General features: G+C 32.5%; 2 protein-coding genes across 2 annotated transcripts; both read right to left on the bottom strand.

The window, feature by feature from the left end:
• Positions 1–121: 121 nt before the first annotated feature.
• Positions 122–6,108, bottom strand: LOC106365560 (probable alpha,alpha-trehalose-phosphate synthase [UDP-forming] 3). The gene is made up of 17 exons (XM_022702417.2): positions 3,923–6,108; positions 3,738–3,841; positions 3,161–3,546; positions 2,947–3,061; positions 2,743–2,844; positions 2,522–2,672; positions 2,363–2,451; positions 2,215–2,263; positions 2,024–2,124; positions 1,734–1,921; positions 1,518–1,635; positions 1,281–1,439; positions 1,088–1,210; positions 929–1,016; positions 714–844; positions 507–605; positions 122–433 (listed from the first exon to the last, which is right to left on the bottom strand). Exons 1-17 carry the CDS (start codon positions 4,047–4,049, stop codon positions 122–124), a joined length of 2,442 nt encoding a protein of 813 aa, XP_022558138.2. The 5' UTR covers positions 4,050–6,108.
• Positions 6,109–9,891: 3,783 nt separating this feature from the next.
• LOC106395662 (probable alpha,alpha-trehalose-phosphate synthase [UDP-forming] 2) lies at positions 9,892–16,745 on the bottom strand. Its single transcript, XM_048757180.1, has 15 exons — positions 13,802–16,745; positions 13,616–13,716; positions 13,061–13,446; positions 12,856–12,970; positions 12,650–12,751; positions 12,413–12,563; positions 12,185–12,322; positions 11,984–12,084; positions 11,699–11,886; positions 11,485–11,602; positions 11,246–11,404; positions 11,038–11,160; positions 10,588–10,740; positions 10,375–10,473; positions 9,892–10,272 (listed from the first exon to the last, which is right to left on the bottom strand). Exons 1-15 carry the CDS (start codon positions 13,941–13,943, stop codon positions 9,892–9,894), a joined length of 2,457 nt encoding a protein of 818 aa, XP_048613137.1. The 5' UTR covers positions 13,944–16,745.
• Between the last annotated feature and the right edge of the window lie 242 nt (positions 16,746–16,987).

The following is a 16,987-nucleotide window of genomic DNA, read 5'->3' as shown; positions in this document are numbered from 1 at the left end:
GCTCCTACATTTCAGAGCAGTGGACTCCTCTTTTTATGCACAAAATAATTAAACAAAAGACTTGGACGAAACGATTAGAGTTTCTCTAGACTCTCGTTGGTCTTCCTGTCTGTGGAGTGTTTCAAATTCGCGTTTCCATTGCGAGTCTCTGATGTAATTCACTATCAGAAACTGTGTTAGCCATTGTTGTTGTATCTGCAATTGCAAGCTTGTGGAGCAAATCCACTACATCTTGAGATGAGTCAATGACATAGCGAGCTTTTGAGCGAGTTTGTCCGATGGCTACAGAGAAGTAATTCTCTTTTTTGAGGTCAAGAACATTCGGTGAAATCTGATTCTTCATAATATTACTGGAAGAAGACTTGGACCTAGTTTCATGAGATAACTTGGAAGGCACAATTTCTGATTCGAAGAAAGTGTAAATATCTTCGTCCTGTAAAATATATATCATTTAGCTAGATGGAATTCTGAATGAGTAACGTAGGGATAGGTAATATAAGCTTTACCTTCTCCAACAAGTAACCACTGCAAAAGACATAATCAATGGGTGTGGTCATTGATATTTTATGCATCATTTCTTCCAAAATACGACCAATTGCTGCTCCCTACATAACAGAGAAAGAAGATAGAACACTTAGAATCTCGAGTATTGTATAGTGTAGATCATAATTTTTTGAATGCATAATATGCGATGAGAAGCAATAAGGTTTTACCTTCGTCTCACTCATTGCATGGACTTCAACAGAATGGTTTCCTCGAACAACATCAACTGATGCCTTAGAGATTGGTCCTGCCCATAAGTGCTGTAACATGTCTCTCGCTTGTGTTTTCCCAAACTTAACGTCTATCAAAGAAAAATAGTCAGGACAATGGAAACTTATAACGAAAATATACAAAGTGTTGTTAAGCAAAACTAATCTTCAATCACCTGCATATTCGTGATTCCATACTAGAGAAGTCTCGTTTGCTTCGAAGAAGGATCTTGGAGTTCGGTCAGTGAAGTACTTAAAAACATTCTACAAATATACATGATTCATGAAAATATCAAAGCTCAATTTTTTTTCTCAAAGAAAGTAAAATTACTAACCTTTACACCGTTGACCCAGTCGAGATTCATGTTTTCAGGCATATTTGTCACCCATTCTCCAGTGGGATCCCTCAAGAGCATTCCATTTTCTGCAGCCAGCCATATCTTATACTCTCCAAAGACCTGGTTTAAGTACCAAATCAGTGTGATCAGAAAATATATGAAAAGAAAGACCTTAGTAATACACTAATACCTTATCTAATATGTTTCTGCCACTTCTACTCAATACAACTACTGTTGTTTTTGGATCATTGCATAATGCTTTCAATGTTCCTTTTAGCTTTGGGTTTAGTTTAAGATCCAGCTCCTCATTTTGACTATTCATTGGCTCAGTGAGTGTTCCACAAAAACCCTGAAAACATATTCCACAGTTTGTTAGTGTTAGAAAAATACAAATTATATTAAAAATTCTCAAAGCTCGCTCAATTACCAAGACTATCAGTCTATGGTTAGACTGTGAATATCGTTGTATCATATCTCGTTGTGGAAGTTCATGTGGGATACTCCTAATTTTCATCTCGGATTCAGCAAAAGCGTCATTGAGTTCACTGCATACAGACATAAACTTTGTCATATAAGCTCTTACCTAAGAGAGCTAATGTTTTGAAGAAAATCATCAAAGTGTTCCTTCTTCTTTGGACTATACCTCAAGAAATCACCTCCCCATTTTTCAGCAGAATTAGTTATCACATACTGAAAATTAACTCTGTGTCTTTCATCCCTTTCTTCAGCTGGCATAGTTAGAGCTTCTTTAATGGCAGAAGAAACTTCTGTAACATTCCAAGGATTCACAAGTAGAGCTCCAGCACCAAGTGACTGTCCAGCACCTGCAAACTGTATACATTTCATGCAAAACATCAGCAACTTTTAAACATTAATCTAAAGCATTTTTAGAGTCAATCTCTATAACACTGAATGCTGAATTATCTATATCACCTCACTGAGAATAAGAACCCCCTTTTTGCTCTCTTGGCAAGCAACAAACTCATGACTAACGAGATTCAGTCCATCTCTCAAAGACGTTACAAGCAATACATCTAAATGAAAAAAAGTAAACACATTAAACAAGTTATAAAAATGACTAAAGCCAAATCAACAACCATCATGTGTAGTGAAGGAAAATTTACCAGCAGTCGCGTAAAGTGCACATAAGTAATTGGAGGGAACTGAACAATCCTGACAAAAGAAAATGAGAGAAAACTCTTAACAAGAAACAATGAAATTTTTTTTTTATTAAATCACGAAAACTTGAATAGATAGAGGAAGCAAACAAACCATGTGATGAACTGGAAGAGAAGATATAGAACCAAAACGACCATTAATGCGTCCAACGAGTCCATGAACTTGGTCTCTGACCTTCTGATCTGTAAATAAAGCACAGTCTCAGAACACTTATGCATATTTAGATGCATAGAAGACTACGAAAGCTTTTACATTCAGGGACAGCATCTCTTGTTGGCACAGCAATTTGCACCAGGACAACTTTATTGCGCCAATCTGGATTTTCTTCAAGAAACTTCTCAAATCCAAGATACTTTTGTGGAATCCCTTTGATCATATCAAGACGATCAACACCTAATATCACCTGTCAACACCAAAAAAATTTTGTAAAACCCTTTTCAAGTTAAAGGTTGGTAAGAAAAATGTTTAATTACCTTTTTGCCAAAAAATTTCTCTTTAAGCTCATTCATCTGTTGTATGACTTCAGGAAGCTTACTTGTGCTTATAAACCGGTCAGGATCTATTCCCATGGGAAGCTAAAACACAGAGATTAGGATTTGTATATTAGGCCTAATTATTATGATGTGATGATTTAAGTTATGGGAAACGATGTTGAAGATTTGAATATGAAGTCATACAACAACTACACGAGTGAGTCTGCCTTGATCCACAACCCCTTCATCTGTGCCTTCAACGCCAAGAATTTGAGTGCATGTACTCACGAAATGTCTTGCAAAATCGTACGTATGGAAACTGAAAGAAAAAATATATATATTGAAAATTTAAAATATTTTGATCCTATTCACGTGATACCTAACCATGTATTACAAGGTTAGAAATTAAACTACTCACCCAAGTAAATCAGCTCTAAGAACCGAACGAAGAAGCTCTGATCGCGAGGGCAATGTTTTGTAGACCTCTGAAGAAGGAAATGGTGAATGGAGAAACCACCCAACTTTGATCTTGTTGTTGTATTCTTTAAGGTATTGAGGAAGAAACATGAGATGATAATCTTGGCACCAAATAGTATCTCCTTCTTCATAGTTCTCGATTACGACATCAAGAAACATTCGATTTGCTTTCTTGTATGCATCATATTGTGTTTGGAACGTCTTGTTTGCGTCATGATGACATTCTATTGGAAGTCCCATGTGATGAAGAATTGGCCATATTATGCCGTTGCTATAACCATTGTAATATTGATCAAAAACCTCATTAAGGAACACAGGGATACAATTCTGCAAGTTGATAGAACAAAAGAATAGAAAAAGCGTAAGTAATTATCAGATATTTGTGTTAAAAAAAAATATTTTTGAAAATCTCATGAGTTTTTCACTCTTATAACATGGAAGTATTTATACGTTTCATTTATGAATAAACGACAAACGAAAATCAATATACACGTGGATATTTTTGGATCAATACATACCATTTGAGCAAGAGATTTAGAGAGTGCAGTTTTTTCAACTTCATTATACACATCAAATCCAGGCCATCCAACCCATTTAGTATCATATTGATCTGTCACACCACCTTCAAGAAACCACACCAAACTATTGAACATACTTTTCAAACTGTATTATTTTATGTAATCATATATGGCTCATGACTTACCTAGAAGATTAAATTTACCACCAGGACTCATTTCCATAGACCAAGAGTTTTCCCCTGTTTTCTTTGAAGAAACCGGAAGCCGGTTAGCTACCACAAGCAGCCTTGGCCTTTCACCATAAGACATCATCTTCTTTCAAGATCGTAAAGCACTTGTCAAACTAGTTAATGATCTGTAAAACAAAAGGGGTTCAAAGCAAACCAGGCTATGTAAAGAAGCCGAGTAAATATAATATAAGGTGCATGTCGCATTAAACAAAACAATAGCATTTTTCTTTATATTATTAAACAAAAGATGAATAGAAGATGCATGTCGAGAAACAGAGAAAATCATACACTTTTGTGGATACTAAAAATTGTGATGGTAAATGATTTTATCAGTATGACTTCAGACCCTTTATTATAATTAATAACTTAATTATTTTTAAAAATAAAATAAAACAAGCAGTGTTGATTTATTTGTGAATTACTACAAGCTTTTAACTTTTAAGTGAAAAGAACCAATATTTATTAATTATTTTTTGTATCCATCCTTAGTAGTTTATCTTAATGGAAGTTGTGTTACAAAAAAAGAACCTGTATTTAATTATTTTTTTGTTAAAAACAAACAAGAAAACTATGAACACTTTTCATCTGACAAACTGTCAAAATAATAACACGAAAGTAGGTAACTAAAAATATAATTTACTGATAGTTAAATATTGCTAATATAACGAGAAAAGCGCCTTTTGTTTATTACACAAAACTGATGTGATCCGATTAGTAAATCGGTTACAAAAGATTGTAGTGTATGGAAAAGCGCACTTTGTTTACCAGAAAACTCAAAGCGCACTTTGTTTACCAGAAAACTCAAAACTGTCAATGGATGGAAAGTGTGAAGATTGTTATTGTCTTCCTCCAAATTTATAGGAAGTCGAAACTTCAACTTTTGGGGGTGGACATATCTTCTAGTTAGGTGTTCTCTTCTCTTGTATACACATGTCATTAGAATATATTAATTACCTTTAAATAAGATTTACATTTTCTTCCTGAAATGTACATGAAATCTGATATATATAGATGCGTATCTTTCTGTGTGTTTGGCTTCCATATCCCCTAGATATTATTTACCAAATGATTTTGACACATGTCATCACCACAATTATTTTAGCAAAAACATAATGATATAGTTCACTTAAATAATGACATGGATTCTACCTAGTTATGACATGACTTAACACATTTATTACGCAAAACTAAACTAAAGAAATCAGAATATAAAATATTACGTATATAATTATTACCATAATTAAAAGATTGAGTATATAATTATTTTCATTACTATAAGATATAAATAAATAATTTAAATCCGAGATGGAATTAATATTACTTACACTTTGAACAAGTTAATAAAAATGCAACTAAATTTATTTATTATTTTTAGTATTTATATATTATTAATATTTCTAATGAAAATTTATCCAAATATGGTAAAATTATAAGAAAGTATTTGATTCTTAAAATTATATCTCATAGCTAAATTGCTCTATATACTATAAATAAAACAAGTGCTCTATATTTTAATATTTATAATGTTTAGAATTTTGCAAATAAACTTTTATGCAAAATTATGTTATTTACATTTCCAAAAGTTAATCTATCCTGAAAAATATATTTCAAAGAATATATTACTTTTTAAAAGGTTCATTGCCATATTCTTTAAAAAATAAAATATTGAAGTTACAAATTATTAATGATATTAATGATGTTAGAAGTTTTCAAGGCTCCTAAGACAAATGTTGTAGTATAAATGATTGTCGAACCAATTCTAAGAGAATTCGAAGCAATGAGAATGCAAGTACTCACTCAATCTAAGTGCAACCAGTGATTTCAAATGATTTCTAAGCTAATCAATAAAGCTGATTCAGTTTCAGAATAATAAAAGCGGTAAATGAGTTGACTTTCTTAACTAAGGAAAATGAGAACTCATGGACATAGGAATTAGACATTGGGTGATCAAGTTTCGAACTAAGGATGGCAGATGAACAATCAAACTATCAACCTTAAGCTTAGACACGATTCTAAACAAACTCTATGTCTAGATGAATGTTCATTTACTAACACATTTCAAACAACAAATGTCTTTGGTTGAATAATATGGAAGCAATCATTACTAACAAGTCTAAGGCTATCTTAGCACTTCTAACAACAAATGTCTTTGGCAAAATATGCTAAAAGCTTAGAAGAGTTGTTTCAGGCATTTCATCGAACATTTTTTGGGTGGGAAATGCCTAAAGATCAACTTTTGAGAAGCTAACTCAGAAGATGCATTATGATTACTCCACTAGCAAGGTTTTGGAATGATCTACACTAAAACATCCAAGCTCTAACCTAATCACCCTTAATCTTCCTAACCCATGAATTCAAATGGTGATTACTCACTACTCTTCATGATTCCTCTTAAACCCATTTTGGATTTCAGATTAATCATACAGAGGGATACAACAATGAATTGGAAACACATAATTGCAATAACTAGATGAACAAAAATGATTCAAGAGATGAACTTTCCAAAGGTTTTTCTTTTTAGAACAAAGATAATCCGCCTGGTGGCTGCCAAAAGTACTTAAAACATAGGTTTTCAAAAGTAAAAACATGCATAATGAAATGATCAAAATGCCCTTAGAAAACATGAATTCGGCCAAACAAATAGACACGGAGCGACCTCGGCACGCGGAGTGACCTCGGCACGTCTCTCCGACAAGTCGCTCCGGGCTTTGGGAGCGACCTCAGTGGGTCGCTCTGAGAGGTCGCTCCGGCTCCATTGTGTTATCGTCACGCGATAGAAATGCGAGCGACCTCGGGGTGTCACTCTGGCCAAGTCGCTCTGGGCTTCGGGAGCGACCAGGAGTGGTCGTTCTGATAGGTCGCTCCGGGTCAGTTTTCGGCTTCCACCGGGATGAGATGGCGAGCGACTTCTCGGGGTCGCTCCAGCGAGGTCGCTCTGAGAGGTAGTTTGGAGCGACCTCATGGCATCGCTCCGTGATGTCTCTCCCATGCTCTGCTCGTCCAATGATCACCTAGAACACTTCTTTTGAGCTCAAAATGCACCCAAATGCCTCCAAGAACTCCATGTGGTACTCCAACACCTGATAAAGACTCATGTATGCAAAATGCAACCTAAACGTGGCTAAATCCTAGTCTATATGATCAAAATGCACATGGGTGAATGGATAAGACAATGGAAATATGCAAGATATCAATTAAGATTATAGTAACATGGATAATTCATTTTAGATATTTTGAAAAGTTTTTAAAATATTTTAACAATCTAAAATCATTATATTAAAGATAAACATTTTATAAACAATTATATTTATTTTAATTAATTTTTGAAGCACAAAACAAAGGCATAGTAATAACAATATTTTTTTATATAATTTAATTTAAAGTTTTGTTACTGCATTTGGTGCAGGGAAAACACCTAGTATATTGGATAAGAACTCAACTAAGTTTGCAAAAAAAAAAACTATATAGTGGTAATCTATATTGAAAATTTGAACATCAACTAAACACAAATTTGAACATTCAAAAAACAATTAAATTTCCATATATACTGTGTATTACATTCTAAAATATTTGATGATATTAATTGTAGAAAAATACTCAATTCTAAATAAAATATATATTTTCCCTTTCGGATGATTTCTCTAAGCATAATAATATTTTTATTTAATGTTTTGTTTTGGACCCAATCCAAATCTTTTTAGTGAAATCCCTATATATTAAAAGAGAAGCATTACAACATTTGAGGTAGCCATGTGTCATCACCACAATGAGTCTTAGAATCCTTAGAAAAATATGTTGGTCCATCTAAATATATAATAACCTTTTTATTAAACTAACTTTAAATTCGTTATTAATGTTTTCATTCTTTCTTTAAATAAAAATTACGAAATTGTCTAATGTGGCTAAAGTGTATATGAAAATTAATGATTTTGAATAATAAAAATTTGATAAAAATTAGTATATTCTCTATCATATTTGTTTACTTTAAACTAATAAAATAAATTAAACAACTACATTAACCATATAATAAAAATAAAATTTTTTCTGTGTATGTTATATTTTGATTTTTTAAACGACTATAAATTACTAAAACTGTTAAAAGTCTCACATTCAAATTTTTGCGATCCATGTTTTAAAAATTTTTGTTATGATAAAATATAAATGATTACAAAATCATATAAGTAAGAAGTCTTATTTAATAAATATCACCTATATATTAAAAGATAAGCATTACAACATTTGGGGTAACCATGTGTCATCACCACAATGAGTCTTAGAATCCTTAGGAAAATATGTTGGTCCATCTAAATATATAATAAACTTTTTATTAAACTAACCATAAATTCGTTATTAATGTTTTTATTCTTTTCTTAAATAAACATTACGGAATTGCCTAATATGGTTAAAGTATATATGAAAATTAATGATTTTGAATAATAAAGATTTGATAAAAAATTAGTTTATTCTCTATCATATTTGTTTACTTTAAATTAATAAAATAAATTAAACGACTACATTAACCATATAATAAAAATTTAAAATTTTCTGTATATATTATATTCTGATTTTTTTTAAACGACTATAAATTACTAAAACTGTTAAAAACATTCAAATTTTTGTGATCCATGGTTTAAAGGTTTTTGTTATGATAAAATATAAATGATTACAAAATCATATAAGTAAAAAGTCTCATTTAATAAATATTAAGTGTAAAACATATATATTAAAATTAAAATATATACCATCTAAAATATATAAATATTTTAATTTCGAAATTTTTCTTTGAACAAATATTTTGGTAAATGTTATTGAACAAATATTGACAACTTAATATTTAAATTTTAAACTTAGCTTTGAATTTTTTAAAAATTACTAAAACTATTATTCACACAATGAAAATTTTGTTATCAGTTATTTAAAGTTTTTGTTATAAGATAAATACAAATGACAAAACAACCATATGAGTAGAAAGCATCATTTAATATATATCAATACTAAAAATACATACTATATATATGTTAACGTCATTTAAATTTAATTATATACAATATAAAATAGAAAAAGTAATTGTTTGGATTAATGAAATTTATTTATGTGTTCACATCAATTTAATTATATATGTAATAGTTACTGATTTTTTAATTATTTAATATATATTTATTATTTTATAAATATGTAAAAAAACAAATAATACATAAAAATAGTATATATAATGTTCGTTCCGTGCAAAGCGCGGATCCTAACCTAGTATCTATTATTCACGATGACTCAGTTCTGTATCTTCGTTAGTTTGTTCGTTCTTAGTCAATAGATGGAGTTGGACTCGGATGATTATGTTGATCCAGAAAGCGATTTCTTTCAGGTTTTGACCGGATACACAAAGCAAACAAGAAACCCTAATGCAGTATATCTTTTTTTTTTTGGCACACTCCTAGTGTAGTATATCTAGTTGAATCTTCTACCAAAATGTCCAGCTCCTCTACTGGTCCCCCTGTGAATAGTGAGTATATATATAGAAGAAAGTATTATGAAATCATAATTTTTATGTATGGTTATCTGAAATTTTATTGGGTAGACTGCAAATTTGTGCCCCCAAAATGTTTTTTTCTTTATTTTTGTTGCTTCCTTTGGTTGTGCTGATGCATTTTGCAATTGATATTCAACATTTTATCATACTAGATTTCTGGCATTCCTCGCTGATAATATTACAAATTCAAGACCTAATAAGGGTACACTTTTATTTTGCCACAAAAGAACAAGGGTATAATCTTTATTCATTTATATATTATTATAATTTTTTTGGTAAACCAGATGATCCACTAAAACTAAATCACTGATTGATAATATTTAAATACGAGAACTGATAACGAATTACATGTAATGTAAAATCCAAACACTAGCCTTCTGTATCATTGTCACATGATTTATATATCGACTGGCTCAGTGTCTCCTACTGCCAGTTCCCTTATTTTTACATAATTTATCCAAGGTTTCCAATCTGCGTTTGCATTGCGAGTCTGATAGTCTTCACTCTCAGAAAATGAGTCAGACGTTGTTGTATCTGCAACTGCGAGCTTGTGGAGTAAATCCACAACATCATGAGATGAGTCGACGACGTGGCGAGCTTTTGTGTGAGCTTGTCCAATGGCTACAGAGAAGTAATTTCCTTTCTTGAGGTCAAGAACGTTCGATAAAAGATTCTTCTTCTTTATAGAATGGTTACTTGCAGAAGACTTCGACCTAGTTTCATGAGATAACTTGGATGACACAACTTCTGGTTTGAAGAATGTGTAAATGTCTTCGTCCTATAACATATATATCGACCCGTTTTAAAAGTTTTAACAGCCAAATCGATAAAATTTATCTGGTTAAGTATGTAATGTAGAATATATGAATATAAGTTTTACCTTCTCCAAGAAGTAACCACTACAAAAGACATAATCAACTGGTGTGGTCATAGATTTTTTGCGCACTATTTCTTCCCAGATACGACCCACTGCTACCCCCTATGTAATAGAGAAACATTGAATAACATTTTGCTCCAAAGATGTTAAAAAAAAAAACATTTTGGACCAGTATTATACATTTAATGACTTTGCTATATTGTATAGCTTGAATACCTCAAATGAAGTATATTTATACCTTAGTCTCACCCACCGCATGGACTTCAACAGAATGGTTTCCTCGAACAACATCAACTGATGCATTAGAAATTGGTCCTGCCCATAAGTATTGTAACAAGTCTCTTGCTTGTGCTCTCCCAAACTCAACATCTATCAAAAGAGTTACCAAGAAGACATATTTTTTTAACAAAACAGATAAATGCCTGGAAACAAAACGAGGCAAATCAACTATATATTTCTACATCACCTGCATTTTCATAGTTCCATACTAGAGAAGTCTCGCTTGCTTCGAAGAACGATCTTGGAGTTCGATCGGTGAAGTACTTGAAAACGTTCTACAACAATATATAAATATTTCAAGAAAAATATAAAGGAATTTGTTCTTAATATAAAGGAATTCAAGATCATCAAGCTTGATTGTTTTTTAAAGAATGTAAAATTACTAACCTTTGTACCGTCCACCCAATCGAGGTTCATGTTTTCAGGAATATTTGTCACCCATTCCCCAGTTGTGTCCCTTAAGAACATTCCATTTTCCGCAGCCAGCCATATGTTATACTCTCCAAAGATCTGTTTTTAAGTACAAAATCTGTGAGATTATAGATACATATGCTTGAGATAATAAACAAGGAAATGAAAAAGACATTAGTAATACTTTATCTAGTATGTTTTTGCCACTTCTACTCAATACAACTACTGTTGTTTTTGGATCATTGCATAATGCTTTCAGTGTTCCTTTTAGCTCTGGGTTTAATTTAAGATCCAGTTCTTCATTTTGGTTATTCATTGGCTCAGTGAGTGTTCCAAAGAAACCCTGTATAACATTAATGAAAATAAGTAACACAATGATATAAAGTTCTATATACAACATAAAATCTCCCAAGATAGCTTTACCAAGATTAACAATCTATTGTTAGACTTAGAATATCGTTGAATCACATCTTGCTGTGGAAGTCCAACTGGAATTTTCTTAATCTTCATATCGGATTCAGTAAAAGTATCATGGAGTTCACTGCATAGAGTTAATAATAAATAAGCTCTTACTTATAAGAGTTCATGTTTCTGAAGAAAACTAAATGTATCTTCTTAATTAGTTCAGAATATATACCTTATGAAATCATCTCCCCACTTTTTAGCAGAATGAGTTTTCACATACTGAAAATTAAGTCTATGTCTTTCATCCCTTTCTTCAGCTGGCATATTTAGAGCTTCTTTAATAGCAGAAGAAACTTCTGTAACATCCCAAGGATTCACAAGAATAGCTCCAGCACCAAGTGACTGCGCAGCACCTGCAAACTGTATAAAATCCCATGTTATAAAGTCAATAACTATAAACATTATTAAGACCTTTTAGATTCAGTGTTAAAAATAAGAATGCAAATACTTTTGTTACCTCACTGAGAACAAGAACTCCCTTTTTCGCTTCTTGACAAGCAATAAATTCATAACTCACAAGATTCATTCCATCTCTCAAAGATGTTACAAGCATTACATCTAAATATAAGAATAAGAAAATCATCAAACAAGTTATATAATGAACTGTAACCAAAATCAATGCAGTGATCATATACGTGTAGTAAATTAAATTAATTACCAGCAATCGCGTAAAGTGCACATAAGAAGTTGAAGTCAACAGAACAATCCAGGTGATGAATTGGAAGAGAAGAGACAGAACCAAAACGACCGTTAATGCGTCCAGCGAGTCCATGAACTTGACTTTTGAGCTTTTGATCTGTAGATTACACACAATCTCAGAAACCTGATGAGCAATATTATCCAGTTTATAAAAGTGTTACAATAGAATATAATTAAAAGCTTTTACATTCAGGGACATTATTTCTTGTTGGAACTGCAATTTGCACTAACACAACTTTATCACGCCAATCCATATTTTCTTCAAGAAATTTCTCAAATCCAAGAAACTTTTGTGGAATCCCTTTGATCATGTCAAGCCTATCAACACCTAATATCACCTGTCAACACAAAAAAAAAACAAAATGTAAAAATGTTTTCTTTTAAATTGAGCATCAAATAAAGGCTAAAAGAAAAAACATGATACCCTTTTGCCAGCAAATCTCTTTTTAAGCTCAGTCATTTGTTGTCTGACTTCAGGGAGCTCACATGCTTTTATAAACCTATTAGGATCTATTCCAATGGGAAACTGAAAATTCCAAAATAAAATAGATAGAGATTACTTTTTATGATGTGATGATTCAAGTTATAGATAAACAATATAATGTTAAAGATTTGAATACGGAGACATACAACAGCTACACGAGTGACTTTGCCATGATCAACAATTCCTTCATGTGTTCCTTCAACTCCAAGGATTCGAGTGCATGTTCTCACAAAATGACTTGCAAAATCATAGGTATGGAAGCTGAAAAGAACCATAAAGAAAATTTAAAACTCTTTTGATCCAAGTCAGATGATTCCTAACCATATATGACAGTTGGAGTTTGGATGTTACCCAAGTAAATCAGCTGTAAGAACCGAGCGAAGAAGCTCTGATCGCGAGGGCAAGGTTTTGAAGACCTCTGAGGAAGGAAATGGTGAATGGAGAAACCATCCAATTTTGATTTTGTTGTTGTATTCTTTAAGATATTGAGGAAGAAACAAAAGATGATAATCATGAATCCAAACAATATCTCCTTCTTCGTAGTTCTCAATTATGACATCAAGAAACTTTCGGTTTGCTTTCTTATATGCATCGTATTGTGTTTGGTACGTCTTGTTTGTGTCATTATGATCTTCTTGTGGAAGTCCCATGTGATGAAGAATTGGCCACAAAATACCATTGCAATACCCATTGTAGTATTGATCAAAAACCTCTTCAAGGAACACTGGTATACATTTCTGTAAGCAGCAAGAACAAAACAAAAAGAATAAATTAATTGAGAATTTGATCATCAGATATATGAAAAGTTCATGTTCATGCGTATCTATCCCATTATAAATACTTTTTGAAATGTGAAGTTTCTAACATATATACTTGATGTAAACCGATTAGTTTTCAAATACGTACCATATCGGCTAGAGATTTCGAGAGTGCGTTTTTCCCAACTACATCATACACATCAACTCCAGGCCAACCAACCCATTTGGTCTCGAACTCAGCTGCCACGCCTTCAAGAGATCACACCAATTAACCATTATTGTTAAAAAAAATTTTTTATTAAAAATATTTATTCATATAGATTTGTGATCTTACCTAGAAGACCACTGACTAAACCACCAGGACTCATTTCCAGAGACCAAGAATTTTCTCCGGTTCTCTTTGCAGAAACCGGAAGCCGGTTAGCCACCACAAGCAGTCTTTGCCTTTTACTACATGATTCATCATAAGACACCATCTTCTTTCAAGAATCGTAAAGCACTTGTCAAACTAATTAACGACCTGCCCAATTTTCGTGGAAAACAAATTAATTATCAATTAAAACAGGCTCTTTCATGAACAAATATAAACAACTAATTGAATAAATAAAATAATTAAAATAAAGCTATTGTTTTGCTAAAAAAAACAACTAAACACACTTTTTATGAACATCATTTTTTTGGTAAGCAAACATGAAGATTTATAAACACTTTTTGTTAGATAATATGGATACGTTTGGATTTGTAAAACTGTTTGCAATGTATGTGTAAAATGGATAATATGGATACGTTTGGATTTGTAAAACTTTTACCAGAAAAGTTGCAAACTATGTGATAGGTGAGTGTGAGAAGATTGTTCTTGTCTTCTTACAAATTTATAAGAAGTTTAAGATTCAACTTTTTGTATGGAGTATCTTCGAGTTTTGTGTTCCTTTTGCATACATGTCATTGTAAGGTATAATCACTTTTCAATCTTATCTTGGTATAATTTTCTTCCATACAAGGTGATGAGATCTAATATCTACACCTCTTTTTTGTTGTTGTTATGTTTCACCGATATCTTAGATAAATTGGGATAAAAACAAACGTGTCTAGTTTTAAAAACAAAAAGACCATGCTTGTCTAAATTCAAAAATTGAAAAATTCGAAACGTATTTGGATGTATATAGACTGTATTATATTCTGTTTTAGATATTTTTATTTGGTAACATTTCTGTAGAAATTATAAATTTTAATTCAAATCTAAATTTTCGTCCAGTGGCCCATTAACAGGTGTATACCAACTAATATTATTTAATTTCTTCTGCAAAGTTGAGCTTCTAGAATATTTACTCTTCCTCTTAGTTTTGGCATCAATATATCTAAAAATATTTATGTCATTTTAAATAGATTTTTTTATATATGGAGTGCAATTTCTCTATTATCTAACTCCTCATGCTCATATTTCAACCAACATTTCATTAACACGTGTATCTGCGGGTATGGTTTAAGTCAAGATTTATTTTTATAAATAGTTTGGCACTAATATGGGAGAACAGATGTCAGTTTATTTTATATAGTTTCTCATACTCATATCTCCAATACTTGGATAGGTAACATGTGTCTTTTTCTACTGACTTTATTCAGTAAACATTTAAAACTCTTAACCATTTGGTACTAACTTGTTGATACGTATGCTAATCTTATCTTATACAATAAAGGGGGCTTTTTTCCCTCCTCCTTGCGCCACATCACCATGGAGGGAGGGACAAATCGCGCCACGTGTCAACACCTGATTGTTCTGTGTTTTTTTTTCTTGGTTTTGTTTCTTAGGTTTTCTAATAGGGAAGTGTGAACTGGGCTTTATAATATTTGTGCATGAAGCCCGGAGTGGAGCCCAGGGCTTTATACCAAGAGGACAGAGATACATGTTTCCATCCGATTCAACGACAAAACCAAATCACTGAGATTGCAGCAACACTCAACCCTTTCCCTGGCGAGATCTTCCGGTTCCGTTCTTATGGCCAGCTGCTCTCGCTTGCCATCACCAACACCGAGTTACTAGGTTTGTCTCCTACCTTTTTTCCAACGCTGTCCTCTTGGTATTGCTGTAAAAATCTTTGTTCCCCCTATCCTATGCAGATGTGGTTGGTGAAGTCAGGAGAAACAGCAGTAGAATCAGGGGAAGAGATTAAGAAGAGGCAGAAAACATGGAGAAGAAACTCTGCAGCAAGGATGGAGAAGATGGGGATGACTGAGGAATTGATAGTAACCACTTCTATATTATTAACCCAAACACAAAACATTTTGTAAGCTCGATCTGCCACTCACTTTACTATGAAGGCTTTCTGATTCTCTATTTCTCCAGTTAAACTAATTGATGATCGCTAGGACGCTATGATGGATCATCCCATGATTCTCTGGTTTCTTCTTTCACCGCCTTGGCTGCATGTCTTAACAAAATCTGTTTTAACTTTCGTTAATCTTTTTGTAATGGACTGCTGTAATGATTACTAATTGGGCTTCCCTGGATTTAACTAAGAAAACACTGAAATGAGCTGGACTGTAATGCTTTTTTTAATAGAATGACATCTTTAAAAAAAAACACTAACATTTTCTATTATTCATAAGATATACACACACAACAAATTAACACACTCTATAAAAAAAAAAACATTACAAAACAAAACCAACCAGACACGTAAATTTCCTAGAGATTTTATAAAAATCTAGAAACAATGGTGACTGAATGCCATGATAAATAAAATACCCGTCTCATTAATCTACAACTCCTAACCACTATCCAAACTACGCAAAGAAACCACTATAATACAAGAGAGCAACTAAATATTGCACATCGGTGTTTACCAAGCAGTTCGACAATCCCTAACACTATTCTCTAATCAAGAGAGCAACTAAAGACATCCGACAATGAAACCCATGTTACCCACCAGTCTCATATCCCTTTAAAATCACTTCCCTCTTCATTTTAACAAATCCAATTCTACAAAACTCACAGTTAAAACAAAACCTAAACCTTAATACACCATATATTTAGTTTCAATATCATTTGTATTATACAATATTTATTTTCACTTTTTCAAACCTATAGAATCCTACTACTTAATCAATACTACTAATTATTTAAATATTTCAAAACTAAATGACCTTAGCATCAATAAGTACACTATGTAACACACACACACAAAAACAATCACTACAAGAAAACAGGGGGATTCTGATGGCCGAAATCGTCGGAAATTCGTCGGAATCGGTATATTCCGACGAATTTCCGACGAACCCGTCCGTCGGTATCGTTTCGTCGGAAAAAAAAAATTCGTCGGAATTTCTAACGAAATTCCGACGACTTTCTGACGAATACCGAGAAACGTCATTCTGACGAACTTCCGACGATATTACGATGCGGCTACACGAGACCAGAGTGTATCGGAAAACTACAATTTCCGACGAACGTGGTTCCTCGGTTTATTCCGACGAACTTTGGGCGTCGGAATTTACCGACGGACATCGGTCGTCGGAATAT

Source organism: Brassica napus, chromosome C5 (assembly GCF_020379485.1).
Source record: "Brassica napus cultivar Da-Ae chromosome C5, Da-Ae, whole genome shotgun sequence".
NCBI lineage: Eukaryota > Viridiplantae > Streptophyta > Magnoliopsida > Brassicales > Brassicaceae > Brassica > Brassica napus.
Note: the sequence above shows the minus strand (reverse complement) of the source record. Positions and strands in the feature narration are given on the sequence as shown.

What these genes read in the sequence shown, in the direction of transcription:
- LOC106395662 (XM_048757180.1), bottom strand. Translation starts at nt 13,943, where the DNA reads ATGGTGTCTTATGATGAATCATGTAGTAAAAGGCAAAGACTGCTTGTG. An exon ending in CGAAATCTCTAGCCGATATG is followed by an intron (nt 13,447 to 13,615) that starts GTACGTATTTGA and finishes TGCTGCTTACAG; the next exon opens with AAATGTATACCAGTGTTCCT. An exon ending in AAGTCACTCGTGTAGCTGTT is followed by an intron (nt 12,752 to 12,855) that starts GTATGTCTCCGT and finishes TGGAATTTTCAG; the next exon opens with TTTCCCATTGGAATAGATCC.
- LOC106365560 (XM_022702417.2), bottom strand. Translation starts at nt 4,049, where the DNA reads ATGATGTCTTATGGTGAAAGGCCAAGGCTGCTTGTGGTAGCTAACCGG. An exon ending in AGAAATTTTTTGGCAAAAAG is followed by an intron (nt 2,673 to 2,742) that starts GTAATTAAACAT and finishes TGGTGTTGACAG; the next exon opens with GTGATATTAGGTGTTGATCG. An exon ending in TGCACTTTACGCGACTGCTG is followed by an intron (nt 2,125 to 2,214) that starts GTAAATTTTCCT and finishes TTTTTCATTTAG; the next exon opens with ATGTATTGCTTGTAACGTCT.